The sequence below is a fragment of the Cyprinodon tularosa genome, unplaced genomic scaffold, assembly GCF_016077235.1.
Source record: "Cyprinodon tularosa strain WSP-4 unplaced genomic scaffold, ASM1607723v1 ctg435, whole genome shotgun sequence".
NCBI classification, from domain to species: domain Eukaryota; kingdom Metazoa; phylum Chordata; class Actinopteri; order Cyprinodontiformes; family Cyprinodontidae; genus Cyprinodon; species Cyprinodon tularosa.
In genome coordinates this window covers 202,789-227,867 of record NW_024039158.1, presented here as the reverse complement: position 1 = coordinate 227,867, position 25,079 = coordinate 202,789, and the positions used below count along the sequence as shown (strand labels likewise).

The 25,079-nt window shown below is 40.1% G+C and overlaps 1 protein-coding gene across 1 annotated transcript; it reads left to right on the top strand.

Annotated features, from left to right (window-relative positions):
* Positions 1-1,562: 1,562 nt before the first annotated feature.
* Positions 1,563-24,575, top strand: maco1a (macoilin 1a). Its single transcript, XM_038299805.1, has 11 exons — positions 1,563-1,823; positions 5,172-5,313; positions 5,571-5,697; positions 5,825-5,948; positions 10,131-10,309; positions 12,032-12,551; positions 12,649-12,807; positions 16,042-16,224; positions 16,303-16,423; positions 16,578-16,752; positions 22,872-24,575. The coding sequence occupies exons 1-11, from the start codon at positions 1,744-1,746 to the stop codon at positions 23,072-23,074; spliced, it is 2,013 nt and encodes a 670-aa protein (XP_038155733.1). The 5' UTR covers positions 1,563-1,743; the 3' UTR covers positions 23,075-24,575.
* The last annotated feature ends 504 nt before the right edge of the window (positions 24,576-25,079 follow it).

Here is a 25,079-nt window from a genome sequence, read left to right as displayed (position 1 = left end):
CAATGATTGGTCAAAATTTTTGTTTATTTTACTCACAAAATTGCTAAAGTTAACATGATGCCAGAAACTGTCTTGCTGCAGAATGAGTCCGTCTTTTATTTTAATTTAATTCTTTTTTAAGTTTTGTATGTTTCCATTGGTAGTAATACAAGTTTCCTACTTGAAAATGAAAATTAATGTATTTTGTTAAAAAAAAAAAAAAAAAAAGTAAATATATATAAGAGAGCCATTGGAATGCTATACCTTTGTATATGATTTCTAAAAGTGGTGGATTAAACTTCTTCTTAATGTGCAATTATGATATTGATAAAGTTCCCATTAAGTTATCAGCTTTTCAACGCCAGGCCTTCCTGTCATGGACTCTGATCTAAAACACAACTTTTCCCCCCAAAGTATCTTATATGGAATAACAGGGACATTCTATACAAGCATAAATCTCTTTTTATTGAGTATTGGTTCCAAAATAACATTACACACGTGGCTCAGTAATTTAACAAAGATGGTCGCCTTTTCTCATATGAGGAGTTTTTAACTGAATTTAATCTTTCGATTCCTCCAGGGGATTATACGAAAGTCTTTGGATCCATCTCTTCGGCTATTTGTATGCTTTTCTGGTCACGTCCTAAATGAAAGATTTCTCAATTGTCCTTGTTATCACCAGTGGATTCTTCTGTAGGTAAAATATGTTTTTTTGTTTCAAAAAATAAATCAAAGAAGTCTGGCTGCTTCCAAATCGATATTTGATAAATAACAAAACTAAAGAAATCTCATTTTAGATAATCCATAACATTTATTCTACCAAAGTCTTTATCCAGAAACGCTTAAAAAAACCATTGATGTCACGCAACTTCTGCTGTAATAATCCTGAAACACTTGTTCATCTATTCTGGAACTGTCCACTTATCCAGTCCTTTTGGTACGACATTTATTATTTAATTAAGAGAAAAATAGACAAAGACTTTTATTTTGGAAGACTATACTATTCGGCGTTAAGGGAAATTGCAAGGTTCAACCAAATAGATCAGATAAGGTATATATAATTGACTTTATTATTATTATGGCCAAGTTCTTTATACATAAATGTAAATATAGAGGCTCCAAACCATGCATTACTGCTTTTAAGCACGAACTTAAACGATATATTGACACCATACAATTATCAGAAAATAAGAAAGCAATCAAAACTCGAGATGCCTTTGTCCTTTTTAATATTATTTAGAGCGCTGTTTCCCCCTAGTGTAGACTTTTGTTTAATAGATATACGATCTTAATTTATTTTTATTTTTTCTTGTCTTTCTTCCTTCTTGTTTCTTGTTTTGCACAAAACGAGGTCATTTACTTGACTGATAAAAATGTGAATTTACACTTGTTGAAAATGTCTGTAAATAATGGTTGTTGTGAATACCTATTGTGCATATGGTTGCTTTGTTTTGTTCTTTGAATAAACAAATAAAGTTGTATAAAATAAATAAATAAAAATAAAATAAAAAAATAAAAGAGCCGCCATGTTTCTTACGTCCTTGGACTTAGACGTCACACGTCACAACGCCGACGTCGCGACGCTGCGTGGCGTGAAAAGGGGAGGGCCTTCGTCGGGACTGTTTTTATTTATTTCTTTGTTTCATGAGCATAAAACAGCTACAATGGTGGGTAACTGGAACAAGTGGGGACATTAGAATGAGCGGGTGACGTTTCCAGTTGCAGTTCCCAGAGCGATATCAACAGAGAATCAACAGGGGGAGGATGAAGCGGCGCAATGCGGACTGCAGCAAACTCCGACGGCCGTTAAAACGGAACCGAATCACCGAGGGTATATATAGCAGGTACAAAAAAAAAAAAAAAAAAAAAAGAAGGAAGGGGGGGTTTGGAGAGACCTTATTGTATAACAATGGCGGCGCTGTGTATGTCTCAGGACGCGGCTGCCAGCCTGTGTAACGGTCATTTTGCAGCTCTTTAGCAGCACTATGTATTTTTATGAAATATCAGGCCCGGGTTAACGGTCCTTAAAACACGGTGCGTCCAACGTTAGCCTGAACAAAACATTTCTCTTCCAATTTCAATTAACCTGTGAATGGATCCACGAGGGACGTTAATCGTTAAATAAGCCCGGAAATGAATTAATTAAATTTTATTTTATTGAAAATGAGAGGAAATGCGCTGTAACTTTGTGAGGAAAGCGGTAATGAAGGAGGCGCTCGTTTTGAAATCACATGTGCTTTGTCTGGCAGAGGGGCTCCATTCAAATGCCTTATTTATTTATTAATTTATTTGCAATATAAACTGCTGCTCGTTAAATTGATTGACGGTAATCCGAGACAAATGGAAAGCAGCTGTGCTGTCCGACTCCAACATGTTCAGACATGAACCACAGGCACACCTGCTTATTTCTACTGCTGATATGTGGAGGATTTAAACCACAGTTTCTCCACTGGCTGTTCTTTGTCTCATTAAATTTTTGTTTCACAGGTAAAGGTTAAAAACATTACAGTAATCCAGGCCCGTCTCAGTTTGAACAGTTTTTCAGCAGGTTCACGTGTACTTTTTCCACATAAATCTACAGAAGAGGATTAGGGCCAAAGAGAGGACAAAAATAAAAACTTAAATAATTTTAACATTTTATTTCAGTATAATATGAGAAAAAAAAAATAGAATGGTCAGAATTCTGACTTTAAACTCAGAATTTGGGCAACATGATGGAAGAGATGTGGGGGCACTCAGCTTCATTGATAAAGATGATAGTTGTTTGAGAGTGTCAGTAACATATTGGAAAATGTCAGAATTAGGCGACTTTTTAATTGCCAGATGCTATTACATTAATGGGAGAGCAGAAGGTGTTTATAACAAGAGAGCTAATTTAAACTCTAGACAAGGCTAAGGCTTGATGCCAGCATGTTTGTTAACTGTCAGATTTCAGTCAGGACTCTGAGATTAAATTGAGGACTAAGTGAGGACTCTGGGATTAAATTGAGGACTAAGTGAGGACTCTGGGATTAAATTGAGGATTAAGTGAGGACTCTGGGATTAAATTGAGGACTAAGTGAGGACTCTGGGATTAAATTGAGGACTAAGTGAGGACTCTGGGATTAAATTGAGGACTAAGTGAGGACTCTGGGATTAAATTGAGGACTAAGTGAGGACTCTGGGATCAAATTGAGGACTAAGTGAGGACTCTGGGATTAAATTGAGGACTAAGTGAGGACTCTGGGATTAAATTGAGGATTAAGTGAGGACTCTGGGATTAAATTGAGGACTAAGTGAGGACTCTGGGATTAAATTGAGGATTAAGTGAGGACTCTGGGATTAAATTGAGGATTAAGTGAGGACTCTGGGATTAAATTGAGGATTAAGTGAGGACTCTGGGATTAAATTGAGGACTAAGTGAGGACTCTGGGATTAAATTGAGGACTAAGTGAGGACTCTGGGATTAAATTGAGGACCAAGTGAGGAGTCTGGGATTAAATTGAGGACCAAGTGAGGACCCTGGGATTAAATGGAGGACTAAGTGAGGACCCTGGGATTAAATTGAGGACTGAGGACTCTGAGATTAAATTGAGGAATAAGTGAGGACTCTGAGGTCAAAGTCAGAACTCTGAGATGAAGAATTCTGTTTTCTCATACTGGAATAAAAAAAAAAAAGTCTGTTAACTTTTTTTTTTTTTTTTCAGTGGTCCTAATCCTCTTCTGTAGAAACCAGCATTTACACACACATTGAATCAGTCATCTCAGGTGAAATCCCCCATTGTTGAGTAGTAACTCATATCTAATTAATCCAATCCAGGGATGAGCAGAATTTCTAATACTAAACAAAATACTTTTTTATAAATTGTATTTTGAGATGATGAAAATGCCTTCTTATTTTGTATCAAAACACTTCAGTGTTGTGTATCTTTTTATTTTCAAAATACTGTAAAATACTTTCTGTGAGACCACCCCTGATGACATCTAATTATCTATAAAGCTAAATCTATTCCACTAAAAGAGTAAATAAGTATACTTATAGAAGGGCTCCTTGGGTTACTGAACATTTCTCAGGGCAGAGGTTTATATTGGGGTGTCTATCAGCGGTCAGCATATCGGTGGACTGATTATGGAAGGAGTTTCTTGCTTTCAGATGTTTTTTCCAGGTAGTGTACAAGTGAAGGGATAAAAGTAAAAGGCTCTTAGAATTAAGTATTTTAAAAGTACAGTATTTTATTTTGATACATTTTTGTTGGCTGTATTTTGTAGTTTATTTTGATAAATTTTTCACATTAGTATTTGGTATTTTATTTTGAAATACATTTTGATGTATTTGTGCCCATCGCTGATCTAATCCTTTGAGGAACATCATTGCACACCTTACTGTATATATGGAGGGACTTGGAGATGCTTATTTGGTACTAGGACCATCAACACTTGTGGGAAGTTGTATTTTTTTTTAACCTGATAATAGAACCTGTTTGCATTTCCATTTACGTAGTTGTTAAATGGGGGAGAATTTGATGTGTACAGGATGTAAAAGTCATGAAGTCAGTAGATGTTACACGCTCTCTTGTATGTCTAAGAGAGAAATTGAGAGATCATTACACTGGGAATGTTTTTTTTTTTTTTTTTTTTTTTGAAGACTTCACATAAATATTCGTAATTGTATAAATGTGATTTATTTTTACACCTAAGTCGGTGTCTTTTATTGGGATTTTACTTGAAGGATCATTTAAAAACATCTGGATTTAAAAACCAATTAAGTACCAGTAAGAGCATTGCTATTTATTTGACTTCTTTTATTCTACTTACAAATGTATATCCATTCCCTCAGCGGGAAATGAAGTGTGCATGAAAACGGCTATGCACATCCTCCCTATAGTAAAACATGGTGGTGGGAGAAGCATGCTGTTAGGAGACAGTTATGCTTCATCTTGCTGATCCTTTACTATTTAAAAAGAAAAAATGAAACTATTTATCTACAGGTGTGGAAATGATATCAACAAAAATTTGTTATTGCGTTAATGCACAAATTATTACCCGAGGGAGAATATACAAAATTTGAAACCAGGGTTTTTACTGTAATATATAAAATCCCTTAAAATACACTGACACATTGTTTTTTGCATTGGTAAATGTGGAATCTTGTACAGGTAATTTTGCTCGTTCCACCTCCCCTGGTCATATAGTTTTGTTTCCGTCCTCCGCAGCACATTCCTGTACCTGAAGTTCCTGGTGGTCTGGGTGTTAGTTCTGCTGGCTGACTTCGTGCTGGAGTTCAGGTTCGAGTACCTGTGGCCTTTTTGGCTTTTCATTCGGAGCGTCTACGACTCGTTCAGATATCAGGGTCTGGTAAGAGCCTCTCTGTATTACCTCCATCCACAGGCTTCCTAAATATTCATGCAAAACCTGGAATCTGATCATGTGGTCTCTATAAGAACAGTGAAATGTTTTGTTTTTACAGACATTATTCCCTTTACTGTTATTCCATCCCTTTTAAAGCTTTAAAAAATCCTTTTCATTATCTTAAAGCTATAAAATTTAGATGAAGGTGTTTTTACTGTGAGCTTAAACGTTAAACATTGATTTATCTTTTTCCCTTCTTTTAGGCGTTCTCCGTTTTCTTCGTTTGTGTGGCGTTTACATCCGACATCATATGCCTCCTCTTCATCCCTGTCCAGTGGTTGTTCTTTGCAGCCAGTACCTACGTATGGGTTCAGTATGTTTGGCACACAGGTTGGTTTCAGTTGCTTATTGTTTTGTTTTTTATATCTTTGCTGTGGCTTTGTAAAGTTAAAGGCTAATACACCTTTTTTTTTTTTTTTTTTTTCTGTCCTCTTCTGTTCTGTCTTGTTCTATCCAGAAAGAGGAGTGTGTCTACCCACCGTTTCGCTGTGGATCCTGTTTGTGTACATCGAAGCTGCTATACGGTTCAAAGATCTGAAGAATTTCCACGTAGATCTCTGTCGACCCTTTGCTGCTCACTGGTAATCATCATTTATTTAGCCGTTTCTTAAGAACAATGAGAAAAAAATGTAAGGATGCACTACTATAAAAATATATCTGATTAATATTACCGTATTTTCTGGACTATAGAACGCATCTCACTATAAGGCATACCCACAAAGTTTGTGGTGTTTTTTTTTGTTTTTTTGTTTTTAATAACTGGAAAGCTACATATCGTCGCTGTCGGACGGAAACCTCGTATGTCCAAAACCATAAAGTTTACAGGAAATTGTAAAAACAGTGACAGCGGAAGAGTCCAATAGAGTAACGAGATTAAGTCCCAACCTTTTTTCAACACTTTTAATTGGTTAATATTTTCCAAAACATACGTTCACACGTGGGGACTGAGCAATCGTATCAATTTATGAAAAAAAAAAAAAAGTCCAAAATGGCAGTTACAAGGTTTTTTCCCGACAGCGACAATATATAAGCTGCACCAGGCTAAAAGGTATTGAATTCACTGAACTGTCTCGAACCAAACCTGTAGGGGGAGCACTACATGTAAAACCAAGGGACAATGAAGAATGCTAGCTCCCATTAGCTTGTTGGTTCGCAGCAGTAAGAGCTTCTAATTAATCATGGGGCCTTTTCAGCTCTTTATTTCAGCTCTGGAGGAGTTGCACGCAGTCTTTTCTTTGGTTCCCAGCTTTAAAGCAGGAAATAAATTTCAACGTGTGACTTCGGGACATTTTTTCTCAGTTGTGCCTGCTGCTAGCGTGTGCTAAATAAAAATTAGGCCACTCTTCTTTCACTTCTGCCCCCTGATTAGGAAAAGTCCACAGAAAAGCCACACCTTTTTTAATAAGCAGCATGGTTGAAAGCATGGGGGGAAAAACTAGCAACTTATATTCTGGAAAATACGATATCTATATTTTTTAAATTTAAGACACTGTGGAAAAAACCTCCAACAATGCTGGCACCGCCTCAGCAACTAGATGGAAATAAACCTAAATTGTTCATATTGATACAAGTACGGTAATGTGTTAATAAATGAGCAACATGAGTTGATAGGGACGCTAATGCCGACATATTGAGCATCCTTTAAAAAAATAAAGGGAAATTATAAATGTTTTAATAAATGATATCACACCTCTTCATTCCAATACCTCTTAACAAAATTGCAACCAAGTTCCTTTAAAAATGTACAAAACCAATTAAGTGGAGTTTTTTGAAAAAACATCAGTGACTAAACGGCATCATGAAGATCAAGGAATGCAGCAGACTGGATTTGACAAGGAAGGGTAAACCTCTAAGATTAATAGCAATTAATTAACCTAGTCTGCTAACACATGTCTGTCAAACTCAGCTGACAGGCTAGACAAGGAGAGCATTAGTCAGGAGACCCATGGTAACTAAAGGAGCTGCAGATAACCACATGTTTATGGCACAACGATTAGCTGTGCAGTAAATCTGGTCTCTATGCTACAGATGGACATGAAGGAGGCTCTTGGTAGAGGCCAGTTTAAAGGTCACAACAAGGCATGTAGGGGACCAAAGATGCCTGGAAAACAAGCTGCACAGGTTCAGTGATGAAACATTTTGGTTGATCTGCTAGATCCTACCCTGCACTCAACTCTGGGCTACATGTGAAGCATGGTGGTGGCTGTGTCATGCCGGAAAATAGCAGGTCAGACCTGATACAGGGATGGAGGGTCCACGCCTAACAGGAAAATAATCCTTAAAGATCAGCAGGGCCACAGAAAAAGAAAAATACTGCACTAGTTAAGCGTTGTTCCGTTGCTGCTTAGTTCTGACGCGCCGAGCAGCTAATGTTGAACCTGTTGATCGCGTGTAAAATGAATCCCAAAGATCTTCTTGTTGTACAAAATTGATCCAGCCAGATGAACCATTTGTCAACAAATCCATTTATTCCACGATGCACGGCCACAGGGTTAACAATGACTCTCCGCCACAGCGGTCAAAAACTTGTATGCCCTTCCGGATTCAACACCTGTGGACTACTGGTCACCTCTTGGTTCAATACTGGAGCTGATAGCCCCATCTATTGTTAAAAAAAAACAAAAACAAACAATAAATACATATAGTTGGCTCCAATAGGGGTTGTTGCTGAAATCACAGATCTCTCCTTTGGTCCTTGTGGAAGGTATGAAGGATTGTTCACAGATTGCTTTGAAAAAAAGTTTTATACACAGAGTAATAATACCGTATTTTCACGACCATAAGGCGCACCGTACTAAAAGGCGCAGTCTCAGTTATGTGTCCCATTTCTGTATTTAACACACACATAAGGCGCACCGGACTATAGGGCGCATTTTTTATATACAGGTACATGTCCTCTACTACCTTTAAATAGCTCTGCTGCGTATTTTAAAAATACAGCGGGCCCAAAACTGAGTATGATTGTGCTTTATTCATGTATTTATTACAAAGTATTAATCAAACCTGCGAGCTGGCCATGAGACAGACACATTGCAGATGACAGAGCGCTGTGGTCACTCCTAAATTAACTTAAAATCCTGAAACCTGCCGACGGAATATGTTCGCTTTTATTGCCGGTATCCTGGTGCCTGCACTGTAAATTATTTAGATGAAAAACACCTGCCAGCCGCCGCAGTGAGGCTGCTGTTGAAGGGATTTCTGCTGTCGGTGCACCGCTGGTATGTGGGGGTCTGAGCGCCTCCGACAGAAATAGATAATCTGGATAACCTGACTGCAATTAAGTTTTCAGGTGGCCTTTCTCACTTAAAAACATATTAAAACTACTTTATTCCCACTGATCACAGCAAATATAGCTGCAAGATTTCGATTATTTAGATGAAAAAACACCTGCCAGCCACCGCGATGAAGAGGAGGAGACCCGCCCAGAGGCTGCTGTTGAATTAAGTTTTCAGGTAGAAAAATAGAGCGGGAGCAAAACTGAGTATGATTGTGCTTTATTCATGTATTTATTACAAAGTATTAATCAAACCCATCAAAGCCATCATCCTCTGTTTCTGAATTAAACAGCTGCGCTAAATCAGACATGCCAATTTCCCCTTCTTCGCTGTCAGAGTCACTTTCCGTGCAGCGCGGCTCCTCAGAAATAATGCCGGCTTTTGCGAAAGCTTGAACAACAGAGCCAGCAGACACGTTAGTCCAAGCATCAACAATCCATCCGCTAAAGGTGGCGTAACTTTTCCGGCGCTGCCTTCCACTTATCCTGAAACTGTGGTCTCCGTCTGTCATCCATCGCTCCCACGCTTCACACCGATGTCGAGCGGTTGAAGTTCCTTTGTCAGACCCCCCGGGATAACGGTGAGCACAGCGTTCATTTGATTCACCTTTTTTTCACATCGGCTGTGAGATGGGCACGCAGCGATGGTGATGCGTGGAAAAAAGCACCTGGTCTCCTCACATACACCTGCCTTTCATCATCTCCTCATCCATCCAGCCTTTTTCATTTGCGTTAATATCATATGTCATCAGAGCGCTGTGCCTGTCTCGCTGTCAGCTCCCAGATCAGCTTCTCTGATTGGTTGATGCGGCGCGTCCAGCAGCAAAACTTCAATTTTTCCATCTCGAGCAGCAGCAGCGCGTTGGCGGTGCGTCAGATGCTTAAACGCTCCTGCAGCTCAAAACGCGCTGCAGGACCTTTTGCTGCACCTATACGCGCGTCAACCATTGACTTTGCATGTAAACTCGCTGCACCTGCTGCACCTGCTGGGTCCGGTTCACACCGATGTCGAGCGGTTGAACAGCGAGCACAGCGTTAATTTGTTTCCCCATGTTTTTCACATCAGCTGTGAGATGGGCACGCATGGAGTTACATATTAACAGCGATGGTGATGAGTGAAAAAAAAACACCTGGTCTCCTTACATTCAGCCACTCTTTCATCATCTCCTCAATGAGGTGGTCTATAAAGTCGCAGTTACAACACACATAAGGCGCACCGCACCATAGGGCGCACCGCGCATTTTGAGGGGAAAAAAAGACGTTTAAGTGCGCCTTATAGTCGTGAAAATACGGTAATTGTGCTTTGTTTATCTTACATTAGCTCTGCATTTAAACCATCCCCTTGGGGAGCAGTGGGCTGCCATCATGGGGCTCTCGGGGAGCAGTGTGTTTCTTCTAAACCACAGTCATTACCCTCTTGCTCTTGGTCTATCAGATGAAATCCCAATGTAATAAAACCAAAATATTGTCCTGTAATTATTCCTCCTAGTATCGGCTATCCGGTCGTGACCCTGGGCTTCGGCTTCAAGAGCTACGTGAGCTATAAGATGCGACTGAGGAAACAGAAGGAGGTGCAAAAAGAGAACGAGTTCTACATGCAGCTCCTACAGCAGGCTTTGCCTCCAGAGCAACAGATGCTGCAGAGACAGGAACGGGAAGCAGAAGAAGGTTAGACTGTGGATTGTCTGTGTCAGCCTGTTTGCTCTGCTTAAGAAAGGAGGTTAGAAATCAAAGCTAAACCTAAAACCCACCATGTCAGGACTGATTAGTCCTCCTAGTTTTTATTTTATAACCAGTTTTAGGGGAACATGTATGGAGTCCATGTTTCCTGAACGGCTAAATGCAGAGGTTAAAGTTAGCTTAAAAAGCAGCTCGTTTCTCTGTTTACCAATTACGAAATAGGTAAACTGAGTAAAACACATTTACATGCTTGTGTTTTGTGTGAAGCAAATTTAAAATAAAGCCATCAGAATATTAGTTCAGTGTAATCAGTTTTACATTTTAGGAAGAATTGTTCAGCCTTAGAGGCTAATAGCTGTCCTAATAAAGAAGTAAAATTTGATTTAGTGAAGTCATTCAAATAACTCAAAAAGTTAATTTTGAACTTTGTATGAACTATGCTAAAGGTAGCTTCACTGCTTATATTGTGGAAAGTGAAGCTTGAATGAAACTGAAGAGAGACATGTCTTTACATGAGCACGCAGAAACAGAGACACAAGTGTAAGAGAGAATCTGCAGCTGCAAGAGAGCAGATAAGGAGCATGAACTCATGATTGTAACATTGGGAGCCTCATGGTGTCAAATCTGCAGGAACAAAATGTGCAGGGAGAGTATTTTTTTAAACAAAACTGTTCCTGTCAGTATTTGTTATTCTGACCTTATAAGCGCTGGTTTATTAAAACCATAAGAGTTTCCAAAATTGGTCCATTTAAAGTCGTTTTAATGTGAAATCACTGTGGCTTAAACGTGTATATAAATGTACTCTTTATCAGATGATATTGTCCCAAAATTTAGAAAATTTCTCTTTTGAAAAAAAAATCCTGTCTTAAAAATTCGTATTTTCTTTTTCCATTATCTTATGCTTGCCAGTTAGTTATACGTCAGCCAGAACACCTAAATTCGGCCAATCATAAATCAACGGTCATCTGTCAATCAAATTTTTTCAGTCAAAGCATGTACGGCTGTAAGCCTTCTACACCAAACCAGGCTTCTGCCGCCCTGGCGTCCTCTTCCACAACATTTCTGTCCCCACTTTCCTGCTCTAAATAAAAAGTGTATGGCGGAGGAGACTCATCCACGACCTCCGACACAAAACTCTCCTCCTCTTGCATGTTTCCACTATCCATAGCGTTCCTTGACAGTGTCGTTTCTAAGTCACCAATTTAGTGCTACTTGGTCCTAATGTAATTTCCCATTGGGAACCTACTAGCACTAAGTTGCTAACTGGTTAGCAAGACGCTTTCGACAAACCGGCCATAATCAAACTTGTTTGCAAACCTTCCACCACAACAATCCTGCCCTCTTGATAAACAACTAATCACATTTACTTTATTCACTCGTGTAAAGTTGTGCACCACTAGGGAGAACTTGGAAATGAAACGGTTGATAAGGCTGCTTCCCTACGAATTTAAACAACCAGGATCTGTGTTTCTTGATAGTGAATTTTAAGATGATTTCTGTTTATCTGACTTCCAGGAGCTTTTGTTTGATTAAGGTTCCTAAAAAAAATAAACAAACAAGTTTTATTTTAATCGGATCACTGGATGATGTTTTCCAGTTTGTTCCCAGGTCAGGATTTAACTGATATCTGTGGTTTCAAGTTTTCTACCAGCTAAATTTTCTTGGTGATGTTTGTGTCCGTTAACCCAGCATGTGTTTGTTTTCATCCAGCTGCTTTAGCCAAGGGGATCTCTGAGGTAGAACCAACAGTCGTTTCCCAAAACGGAGCGCCGCCTGGGAAGAAAAGCTCCTCTGTCACGTTGCCGGAGCTGGAGTATCGTGAAAAGGGGAAGGACAGTGTGGCTAAAGAGCGCGAGGGTAAAAAACAGAACACAGTGGGGATCAATAACAACAGTATTATTCATGCACTGGACTCCAAACTGCAGGAGACAGAAAGTATAGAGAACTACATGGGGACTAAGAGACTGAATAACGACCTGGCTGGGGAGAACTCCCTCGCCGACGGGACAGCTAAAGAGGACATGGGGGGAACGGGGAAGAACTTCAAAAATGTGGGCGGGGGCACCAACTCGTCCCCACGGAACCACAGCTCTACAAACGGCAGCCTCCCTTCAGGCTCCTCCACCAATAAGAACGAGAAGAAACAGAAAGGCTCGGGGAAGGGGCAGAAGGATCCAGTGGAGAACTGCATCCCTAATAACCAGCTGGGGAAGCCAGACACCCTAGTACGGTAAGATTCGCCATCAGCCATGTCATGTCAGAGTTACCGTATCGGTGGCAGAGCTGTGAATGAAAAGCTGTTGTCTCATAAACTTGTGTTGTTAAAGGCTGGAGCAGGACATGAAGCGGCTGAAGGCAGACCTACAGGCCAACAGGCAGCTGGAGTCTGAGCTGCGCAGCCAGCTTTCCTCTCTGAGCAGCCAGGACCGCAGCCTTCGCTCGGAGCTGGGCCAGCTGCGCCAGGACAACGAGCTGCTGCAGAACAAGTGAGGACGAATGCACAAGCAGGGATTTAGCTCAGAAATTGGTTCTTTTAAATATTACCATCTAAAATCCACAGAGTAACTACCAATACGTTTGGAGGATCTGATATCTGCTCATAGAAATGTATCGGGTCATTGCATAAACTGAAACGAGTGTATAGCTGTGAAGTGATTGAATATTCAAAGAGAAAAATTCGTTTAATTGGTATTCAGCATCTGTTTGGGTGCGCTGTTGTTGGAGAACATTAGTGAACAAACAGTATAAATCAGCGTTTAGTTGTTATGCTAAGAAACCAGGTCTTATGCGTGTGTGTCACAGTGAACGTAGATATTCCCCGCCCCTCTGGCTGCACGTCTCCAAAATTGTAGGTGACCGCAGACAGGAGGCCTCTGATTGGTCAAATCTACATCCGATCTACTCTATGCATATTTCCTGTTTGGTACCTTACCGGCTTGTTTTGTTTGTATGACCGCCATTGTGGAAAACGACTTGTGAAGATGGACCTGCTAGAACAGCGAGGTGCGTGAGAACGCTGGGACCCTTTTTCCATCTGGATCCCTGCTCTTCTTCACCCTCTTGTCCCTCCATTATCGCACAAACTTACCTCCACTTCCTCTCCGCCTCAGCCGTATCTAGACCCACAGCTAGTTCGTAATTGTCCCTCTTGCTTTGTGGCGTGGAATAACATAGAGCAGACCGTGCTTCAAAAATGGGGCATAAATCAAAAATATCTGCGACAAGCTCACTGCGACACACTGCTGCGGGAGATAACCAGCCCTTAAGGAACACTGCAAACGGCTCACGAAGAATGTTGTGGGGAAGTTTAAACCAGCAAATATATGAAAATAAAGGAAACTGTGCTCTTGTGCAGAGCGTTGCAGGTGCAGCGCACCATCCTGCAGAAACTAGCTACATAAAGACCAACAGAGCAGCCTTAAACATGCACCCAGAGCCACAATTTGGACTGCTATCCATGTGTTGGTGTTAGCACCTTAGCTACATGGACACAAATGGTCGGATTGAAGGCCTCCATTCTGGACTAAAATAATCTCTACTGCGCATGTGTGCAACGTCAGTGTGACTCTTCCACTTTGTTGTTGACTGTTTTGTATACACATAATGATTTAACCTTTGGTACAGTACACATTTGTCATGATAGGATCATTTTAACTAGTCTCCATTTAAACGAAGATTTTGAATTTCCCATCAAACATGGTTTAGATCAGATCGGGGAAATTTTGCGCATGTAAGCGTAGCTACTGATGCTGTCTGTAAAAATCAATGAAAATTGTATTTCTGTTGCGTTTTTTTTTCTCCCTGTATGCCTACATATATATATATATATATATATATACAGCATGCTTCTAATTAAATGTGGCCACCATCAGACTCCAGTCTCATGGGTTTGTGTAGATATCACACAGGAGTAATAACAGGTCCATATTTCTGTGTAAGAATGATGGGTGAGAAAAAGGGAACAGAACTGTTTTCAATGTGTTTTTATTGGAGCAGTGACTGAGTGGGCGAGGAGTCGATATGAATGACAGTCAGAGCCTGGGTGATAGGATTTTCAAGATACCAAACTTTTCAACTCGATACCGATACCGAGGAAAATATTCGATACTCGATACCATTTTCGATACCACAAGGATAAAAACAAAGACTCCAAAATTCAACAAAAATATGTTTATTAATAAATAAAATACAATAAAGAATAAGAACAATATTTTTAGGTTGTATGCTGTGCACAATATTAAGCAAGCTTGATAAAAACTTACAAAACTAAAATTAAGTGTTCCTTCCTTGGCTATGCTTTGCACACATAGCAATGACACTAGCCAAACCGGTTAAGAAACAAAAAATAATTCTCAGCAGCTGCAGCTTTTACAAAAAAAGTCTGAAACTGAATAGTACACAGAATTATTCAATCATACAGTGTTCATAAAGTGCATTGTCCTCTACTCTGCACTTTAGATGGATGACTGCTTAGGTGCCACTGGTGGAAGCACTGTATCGGTACTTTTAAAAACGAGTATTGTATCCGGATACGTTTCAGTATCGATACTTTTGACAACCCTACTGGCTGATGACATGAGGGTTGGGTGAAATGCTCCTTTACTGTCTCAAATGCTTTAAGAACTGTAAAATAAATTTGCTACTAAACATGAAAAAGGCAAAATTCATATATGAATTTGAAAGGATCAGAATTGGACCGTTTTTAATGCAGTGAAAAAGTCGCATTTTTCTGTAGAATTGTCCAAAATCAGGCTTCTGCTTAAACATGCGTAGACCAAAGGACTCAAAGCTCTAAATGTAAATCCACACTTTGCCTATCTTTGTTTGAGAGACCTCTAAAAGCCCAGTTGCACCTTGCAGATTCAGCCAGCGTATGCCCTACGGACCAGAATCTCCTAAAACGTTGGAATACACTGACTTTTCTATATATTTTTTCAATTTTGGGCTTATACATAGAGTATTCATAACAAGTCCAAAGCTTATATCCAACAACAGCTTAACTTATACATAACGCACGGCAGCGTAATGCCCATAAAGTGACGCTTGTGCATCATTTCATGGGCATTACGAAGCATCAGTTAAAGTTGCTCCCTTCAGTTGCCTGTTCTGCATAAAAAGATGTCGTTTATTGCTGTATTAACCTTACTGCTGTTCTTCCCCCTCCCAAAAATAAAAATAAAGAAAAAGAAAGGAAGAGGGTTTTGCAGTTGCAGCAGATTCGGCGTCATGTCTGCTAGGAGGTTTGTTGGCCTTTGGCGTGAACGCAGGGAGGATCCATCACACTCACATTCTTGCTCACCCTATGATACGGATGCAGTCTGGAGAACCACTGATGGTTTCCTCCTGTGAACACCCTTATATACCAAAACGCTGCCACTACGCCATTATATGGTAGCTGTAAGTTATAAACACGTTCACGTATATTCGCCGTATGTCGACGTGTGCCAGCGTGCTTCAGCGTGCTCATAATTTATACAAAACGTACCTATAACTTATCCAAAGTATAGCAGTGTTTTTGCCAGATTTTTCCTATGTCAGGCATACGCTGGTCGAAATCAGGGGCTTTAGACACTATTTGTTTGATTCCCTTTATATTGTGATCTACTTTGAGTTTTGTTGTAATTCTGGAAGAAGCTTAAAGTTCAGGAAGAATGAATTGACTCTAAATGTGATGCCATGCAGATGCAGCCTGGTTGACCACCTCTCTCTCCACCCATCAGGCTCCACAGTGCCGTCCAGGCAAAGCAGAAGGACAAGCAGACAATATCCCAGCTGGAGAAGCGGCTGAAGGCTGAGCAGGAGGCCCGAGCTCTGGTGGAGAAGCAGCTGGCCGAGGAGCGAAAGAGGAAGAAGATGGAGGAGGCCACTGCAGCCAGAGCTGTAGCCCTAGCTGCTGCAACCAGGTACATTTTCTTTAATGGTCTTTTCCGTTTGAGCCCCTTCTGATCTTTAAATTAACGGGTTTTCCACCTGTTCACCAGAGTGGAGTCCACCGATTCCCTTCGTGGTCGTATCAGAGAGCTGGAGACGGAGTGTAAGAAGCTCAGCATGGACATGAAGCTGAAGGAGGAGCAGATTAGGGATCTAGAGGGAAAGTGTCAGGTGAGACTTTACTGCTGCCTGCTTCTGTGTGAAGTCCTGCTGTTAAACTGCTTTTACTGAAATCTGCCCTCCAGTTTGGAAAGGTGCTTTTGTTACGCTCTGTTACCATCACCTTTTCATGGTTGCTCCTATTTGTCCCCCTCCTATACTTCAGGAGCTGCGCAAATATAAAGAGAACGAGAAGGACACCGAGGTGCTGATGTCTGCGCTGTCAGCTATGCAGGAGAAGACCCAGCATCTGGAGAACAGCCTCAGCGCCGAGACCAGGATCAAACTGGACCTGTTCTCCGCTCTGGGAGATGCTAAGAGGCAGCTGGAAATAGCACAAGGTATGAACAATCTCTGAGAGCGAGTCAGCTGAAGTATCCACGTAGGTTGCATAATAAATGATCATTAACATGGAATTATTTGTGTTATGGAAATACTGTTCTAGGTGGTCGACATGCTTACTCTAGAGATCTTTCTCATTAAATGATTGAATTTCCCTTTTAATTGTTCAGTCGTTGCACGTTACAGCAATAGAACTACAAGTTAGGCCTGAATAGAAAGGACATGGATGTCTGGTTTCCCAATCAAAACAGTGTGGTGTGTTTGTATCGAATCATTTAATGCTGTTTCTGGTACCTTTAAGGGTCTCCTAATAAGGTCCACTTAGGTGGAATTTATTCTCACCATTAATCCAGCTGTTCTGGGAAAATTGATTCAGGATAAGTTGTTGATTAATGGTCTGAATTTTGTTCCATCTGATTTATTGATGCTTTAAATGTTTTTTTCTGCTGTTGTAATGTTAACTACTGTAACGCCAGAGCAGAGTCATGCTGGAGCAGGAATCTGAATTTTGATGGCAACAAGGAGAATAGAACAGAATACACTATATATGGTCTAGATGCAGTGAAAACAATGAGTTATTACCTCAATGCAGTGGCGGCTGGCAAATAGGGGGCACTAGGGTGCCGCCCCACCCATACAGTGGGGCAAAAAAGTATTTAGTCAGCCACCAATAGTGCAAGTTCTCCCACTCAAAAAGATGAGAGAGGCCGGTAATTTTCATCATAGATATACCTCAACTATGAGAGACAAAATGAGAAAAAAAAAATCCAGCAAATCACATTTTTAAAGAATTTATTTGCAAAATATGGTGGAAAATAAGTATTTGGTCAATAACAAAAGTTCATCTCAATACTTTGTTATATACCCTTTGTTGGCAATGACAGAGATCAAACGTTTTCTGTAAGTCTTCACAAGGTTTTCACACACTGTTGCTGGTATTTTGGCCCATTCCTCCATGCAGATCTCCTCTAGAGCAGTGATGTTCTGGGGCTGTCGCTGGGCAACACGGACTTTCAACTCCCTCCAAAGATTTTCTATGGGGTTGAGATCTGGAGACTGGCTAGGCCACTCCAGGACCTTGAAATGCTTCTTACGAAGCCACTCCTTCTTTACCCGGGCGGTGTGTTTGGGATCATTGTCATGCTGAAAGACCCAGCCATGTTTCATCTTCAATGCCCTTGCTGATGGAAGGAGGTTTTCACTCAAAATTTGACGATACAGGGCCCCATTCATTCTTTCCTTCACACGGATCAGTCGTCCTGGTCCCTTAGCAAAAAAACAGCCCCAAAGCATGATGTTTCCACCCCCATGCTTCACTGTAGGTATGGTGTTCTTCGGATGCAACTCAGCATTCTCTCTCCTCCAAACACGACGAGTAGAGTTTCTACCAAAAAGTCCTATTTTGGTTTCATCTGACCATATGATATTCTCCCAGTCATCGTCTGGATCATCCAAATGCTCTCTAGCAAACTTGAGACGGGCCTTGACATGTACTGGCTTAAGCAGGGGGACACGTCTGGCACTGCAGGATTTGAGTCCCTGGCGGCGTAGTGTGTTACTGATGGTAGCCTTTGTTACTTTGGTCCCAGCTCTCTGCAGGTCATTCACTAGGTCCCCCCGTGTGGTTCTGAGATTTTTACTCACCGTTCTTGTGATCATTTTGACCCCACAGGGTGAGATCTTGCGTGGAGCCCCAGATCGAGGAAGATTATCAGTGGCCTTGTATGTTTTCCATTTTCTAATAATTGATCCCACAGTTGATTTCTTCACACTAGTGATGGGCTATCTGAAGCCAGGCTTCGAGGCTTGTACAGAGTAATAAGGGGGCGTGTCAATGAAGCCCCGCTTCGAGGCCTGTGTTGTCTTGTTGAAAACCACGTGACTGGAAACAAACGAGGCCTCGCATTGCATTGGTCACGTGACTGCTTCATTTTGCGTGTCGGTTTTCAAAATAAAAGCGCGATGAATCCTGTTGCTTTGTGGGTTGTAGTAGGTGGTTTGGTATCAGCAGAACAGTTTTCATCAGCAGTGGTTGTAATGGAGCCGTCAAAAAAGAGAAAAACCTCTCATATGTGGGAGTATTATGAGATGACGGATCACAACCTGAAACTGTGAAAAAAGTCCTATTCCTAAATAAAAACAATTAAACCTAAAATCCAGAAATTTCTATATTTTCTTTTGTTTAATCAGGAGATGCATCAGAATCACACATCAAAACCAGACTAAAAGCCATTAGAAGAGGCAAACTCTATGTGTAACTTAATATTAAGAATCAGAACTAGAACTCCTAGGAAGAGATGATTTTAAACAAATTCTGTCTTTAAGGAAGCAAGTTTCAAGCTCAAAGTACACAGAGTCTGCAGCAACAGTCACTCAGTTTTCAATACATTAAAGTAACACATCTTCATTGTCTAATAAGTCCATGACATAAAAGAAAACCTAACACCACCACTGATGGTCAAGGATTAGATTGGCTACAAATCATTTTAATCATTAAAACATGACAATTGAATAGGATTCTCCTCTTACTAAACATGAGTTTGGTGAAAACTTTGTGACAATATTGCATTTCCTAATATTTGGAAGTATGATCCAACTGAGTAACAAGGCTGTTACAGTTTCACCAGCAGATGTCACTAGTGAGTGATGAATGAAGCATCGAGTAATGAACTTTTTTCAACACTTTGCGTTGGAAAGCTTCATTGCTTCATGAGGCTTCACTTGCCCATCACTACTTCACACCAAGCTGTTTACCTATTGCAGATTCAGACTTCCCAGCCTGGTGCAGGTCTGTAATTTTGTTTTGGGTGTCCTTTGACAGCTCTCTAGTTTTGGCCATGGTGGAGTTTAGAGTGTGACTGTTTGAGGTTGTGGACAGGTGTCTTTTATACTGATAACGGGTTCAAACAGGTACCATTAATGAAGGTAACGAGTGGAGGACAGAGGAGCCTCTTACAGAAGAAGTTACAGGTCTGTGAGAGCCAGAAATCTTGCTTGTTTGTAACTGACCGAATACTTATTTTCCACCATATTTTGCAAATAAATTATTTAAAAATCAGACAATGTGATTTTCTGGATTTTTTTCTCTCATTTTGTCTCTCATAGTTGAGGTATATCTATGATGAAAATTACCGGCCTCTCTCATCTTTCTGAGTGGCAGAACTTGCACTATTGGTGGCTGACTAAATACTTTTTTGCCCCACTGTATATATATATATAAACATATATATATATATATATATATATATATATATATATATATATATATATATATATATATGTATATATATATGTATATATGTATGTATATGTATATATGTATATATATGTATGTATATATATACGTGTATATATATATGTGTGTGTATATGTGTATGTTCACTTTAAATTAACATTTAAAATATTTCGGGATATATTAAAATTGTATTTCTTAGATGTGCAAGATGCATATTTAATCTTTAATGACTCGTAAGCGTCATTAAATTTTTCGTCAGATTGATGAGAAATCTTTGCCCTTTGACTCGTTAAAAGTTGTACATACGCAGTAGTAGGGCTGGGCGATATAGAAAAAAAGCTTATCGATAAAAAAAAATGCATATTGATCGATATCAATAATTATTGAAAAGATTTGAAACCATATTTTATGTGCAGCTCTGCCTGGACTTTTTATAATATTGCTAAATGATTAAATTTTAATAAAAAACACAAACACAGACTTCGAATTAAATCTTTATTTAACCAACTTTTTTAACCATAACAAAATTGTTTTAAAGAAGAATAACTTAAGAGACCTGAGTTATGTTATTAAATACTGACAAAGAATAAACTAAAGTGACCAGAAAAGTGACCAAAATAAATATAACAAATAAATAAATGCCCCCCCACCGCCGCCGCCGCCCCCGTTTCCTGCTTTAACCTGAGTTATTACTTTGAAGTTTCTGCCCCCTCAGCATTTTTATCTCAATTGTTAGAACTACGTGGGAAACTGCCCAGAACTGAAAATATACATATATTTTCCGAAGATTCCTCGGAGGAGAGCCGCACCGGGGCCTACACAGCTCGTACTCCTGCGGCTGTGAGCGGCTGAGATGATAAAAAAAAAGTTGGTTTCGTTATCAGACTGGTTTTCACTGGTTCCCGACACATTTTCCAGATGACTGTGGTTTGTTTTTGGTCCGATTTGCCATGACCGAAATACTGCCAGACTGCCGAACTACAAAGACCTTTCTTTGAAACAATTTCCTCCACCTCTCGTTGCTGCACAGCTTCATGTGCTCTGTGTTGTGGTTTGAGAGGGCGGCGCTTGGTGACGGCATGCCTGGGTCCGCGATTGTGATTGGTTAGGAGGAAGTAGTGGCTAGCATAAACCTACATGCTAGGCTACAATGAGAAGGAAGGAAAACTGCGTTTCTTTTTTATCGAACTTTTATCGACCCTCTTTTTTTTTATTACGCCACATGTCTATCGATCGATATATATCGTTATTGAATTATCGCCCAGCCCTACGCAGTAGCTCCTCTGCAATACAAAGGTACAGGAGAGCTCGGGGCGCAGATCTGGTGCGCCCTGAGGTGACAGGAAGTGTATTTGCTCACCACCTCCCGCCACAGCGCAGATCTTTTACGCATTGGAGAGAGAAATGGAGAAAGAACTATCCTTTTCCAGGACATGGTTTAAGAAAAAGACTTGGCTAACTACATGCAGTGAGGCTAACACCTTATCCTGCTTTCCTTCCTCCTTTTATAAGCGTCAGGATCTGAGCCAGCATGGATAAAGACAGGTTTGACTGATTTAAAACACTGTTTAGAAAAGGCAAAGAAGAATGAACAATCTGGGATTCACATGGAAAATAAATTTTTTTCTAGATGTTAATTTGCATAGTTGCTCTTGAATAAACACATCCTCAGAAAATAGTTTTTATATATTAAAAAATATAAATACTATATAATAATATAAAAACTAATAGCTTCCCCATTATTAAACTGGTACATTACTTTTTTAGGTTTATGACAAATATTGGACCATGCAAAACACAGATTTATCTTCACAAAGCCTTCGTCTTTTCAAAAAGTAAAGATGTACATTGAATTATGTTTTGCTTTTATAAAGTTTTTTAGAATGTCTTTTGTTGTTGGTATTTATATAAATGTACTGCTGTGATAACTTGGTATACTTTTATTGTTTTTTGATATATACGCCCTTAGAATTTTTAGCTCCCCCTAAAGAAAACTCCACCAGCCACCACTGCCTCAATGGCACCCAGTCAGCTGTGCTGCATGGGGGAGCAGCATCAACTCCTCTGCTCTAAAAGTGAAGATGTAACGATAAAAAAGAAAGTGATAGAAGAAGACAGGGTAGTTATAAGCACGGTGGATGAGGAAGGCTTTTTGTTTTGTTCTTTTTAGGGCTGCAACTAATAATTTAGTAAATCTTTGTTTAGTATTTTTTTGATTAATAATCAGATAGCCAAAGATTCCTTAAAGAAGATTTTTTTTACTAAATTAAACCAGGTAAAACTAACTTTTGCACTTGAAGAGGTCTGGATAGAGCATATTGACAGACGAAAAAAAAAATATTATTTTTTTTTTTACCTTAAATTTGAAATATTTATATATTTAACAGTTTTGACATAATTACTGCTCTAAGTGGGTTCCTCTGTCAGCTAAAGGCATGATTTACAGTCTCTACACTCCAGTTAATGATTAATCGATAACTAAATTAGTTGATGATCATTTCAATAATCGATTAATCAGATTAATTGTTTCAGCTGTAGTTCTATTTATAGATTTAAGTGTAATAATGTATAAGAAAACAGTTTTTCAGTCTGTATTTCATACAGCTTTTATAATAAATTATCAAAATATACTTAATACAAAATGCACTATTTTTTGTATTTATTTATTTTTTATATATAAACATTGTTGGAAGTAGCTGACCCTGCATGTTCTGGAAAGATCGTCCTCATACAAACAAAACTCAGGTTTTTAAGAGAAATGTTGCTTATCAATTAATGGTCAGTGGATGAGATCAATCAACTTTAGATTAATTCATGAATCAATGAATGTATAGAAGATGTGTCTAACCTCGGTGCGTCCTGTTTTTGTTTCCTGCCATCCAGGCCAGATCCACCAGAGGGAGCAGGAGATCGTGGAGCTGAAGCAGAAGATAGCAGAGGTGATGGCGGTGATGCCCAGCCTGTCCTACTCGTCCGACAGCAGCAACCTGAGCCCGGTCACCCCGCACTACTCATCCAAGTTCATGGACAATAGTCCCTCCTCCCTGGACCCCAACGCCTCAGTCTACCAGCCCCTGAAAAAGTGACTTTTTTTCCAGACTCAGTGTTTACCCCCCCTCCCCCTTGTTTTTTGCTGTCTCCACTAGTTTGGGTTACCTTTAAGTTTTACCAGCCTTTACCAGCCCCCTCGACAAGATTTTGCACTTAGCACACAATGACACACGAAGCTCCTCCATTTTCTTCTGAGGGTTTTTTCTCTGCTTTGTTCAGAGGTTTTATTACAAGAGCTCTTTATTTTGAAGGGGTTGCGTACAATTGGTTGGCCACATGTCTACAGACGAGCCATCACACATCGCTTCACGTCAGTTCTCCTTGCAGCCTGAACACTTTTCTTCACACCCAGGCGTTTGATTTAACTCGATAAACCTCGATTGGATTTAGCTGATGGTTTAAATGAGATGAAAGGCATGTTTTTAGTTGAGTTGATCTGAGGCTCTCCTGTAAAGTAAAGCCCCGTGATACATGAATGTAAAAACTTCATGTTTGGATATATCGGAGTTAACTTCAATTGATGATTGTTTCGTAAAGTTTCGGTTCATTACAACAATGTGCGTAAATCTGAAACGGTGATATTGAATGCTGTTCCTCGGATCCAGTGTTTTTTCTCCTTTTACTGGAAAATTGAGCGCTCCAGGATAACCAGTAAGTGGAAGAATTAGATGTAGCTTTGCCCTTCGGAGGATAAAGCTGCTTGATTAGGCCTGGCACTGCCAAAAAATTACATCTAGGTTCCCTCACCTCGCTTCCCTCTTATTTCTGGACCAAATTAGGCCCCATCCGGCCATCGCTCTCTGGATTCAATGATGTCGAGGTAACTGCCCGTTACCATAATCTGCAGAAGTAACAGTGCCTTGCAGAAACCACTTTCTTCTAAATCCTGGGATATAATAGCACCTCGCTTCAGAAACACACCAACATGCTTAGCTTTTATTTGAATGATGGAGGGAAAAACTTATTTGCAAAAATTTCAAGTTAGTATTCGAAGGAGAAAAAACACAAAAAAATTCTTACATTTTAAATGTGAGATGGTTGCAGCTAGACGGCAGCATTAAGCAGACTAACATTGGACGTGGTGCAAGTCGCGTCCCGGGCTCGGTGTGCCCGACGCCAACTCAGATTGTCTCTCATCGTGCCGCAAAGCCGGCATCTTGTTTACAACTATGTACATTGAATTAACTGGGGAATGTTTTTCTTTGCTTATTTAATTTCCGTTCTTAAGTGCCAAGTGTTGATGTTCGGTTCTCATCCGTACTTTGATTGATGTAGCTAGCATAAAGTGTGCTGTTCTTTTTTATGTCATTAGAATGTCAGACAGATGGATAGCGTGTTCTACAAAGCCAACATCCCATTTGCTGATTATGAAGACTTGAGTGTTCAGCCAGTTTTTGTCAAAGTCTGATTTTCCTCTCTTTCGGCACGGGGGGAGTCACCAAGTGATCTGACTGCTGTCGGACTTGAGATTCCGACTTTTGTGAAGGGCATGGAGATCACACTTCCAGTGTGGTAAACATGGTTTATAATTTCCAACAGGAATAATGGTTTCTTTGAGTGAGTGATTTTGCACTATAATTCTGAAGGTATTGAATTGTACGGCACTGGCAGGAAACACCGTGGGCTGTAGTAGCAAATCACCAGGCAGGCGGGTTAATGTCAAACGTTTGCTTAACGTCACCTTGGCAGGAAACTTGCAGGGAGCCGGTATTTCAAAGGTTCCTGGTGCTTTTCACAACACCATGGAGCATCTCAAATCTCGTCGCATAAAGGTTGGTTATTGGCAGACCCTTATGACAGAATCCATCTGATAGAACTGGCCAATGTGGAGCAGGTGAAAAGGAAGGTGTACGGTCAGCTCATGGGTCGCTGTGTGGCTCTCTGAAGTCGCTTAGGCTCAGCCAGGCAGCACCATGACCCGGTCTTCATCCAGAACAAAGAGTGTATGGCCGTTGAAAAACAGAGGTTCTGCAGAAGGATGTCATTATCCTCAACTAACAGCTCTCTGAGGACGATCCACTCTAGGCTGCAAAAAGATTT

Coding starts and splice junctions, on each gene's coding strand:
- maco1a (XM_038299805.1), top strand. CDS start 1,744: ATGAAGCGGCGCAATGCGGACTGCAGCAAACTCCGACGGCCGTTAAAA. Junction 12,808..16,041: donor AACGAGCTGCTGCAGAACAA/GTGAGGACGAAT, acceptor TCCACCCATCAG/GCTCCACAGTGCCGTCCAGG. Junction 16,225..16,302: donor GCCCTAGCTGCTGCAACCAG/GTACATTTTCTT, acceptor CCTGTTCACCAG/AGTGGAGTCCACCGATTCCC.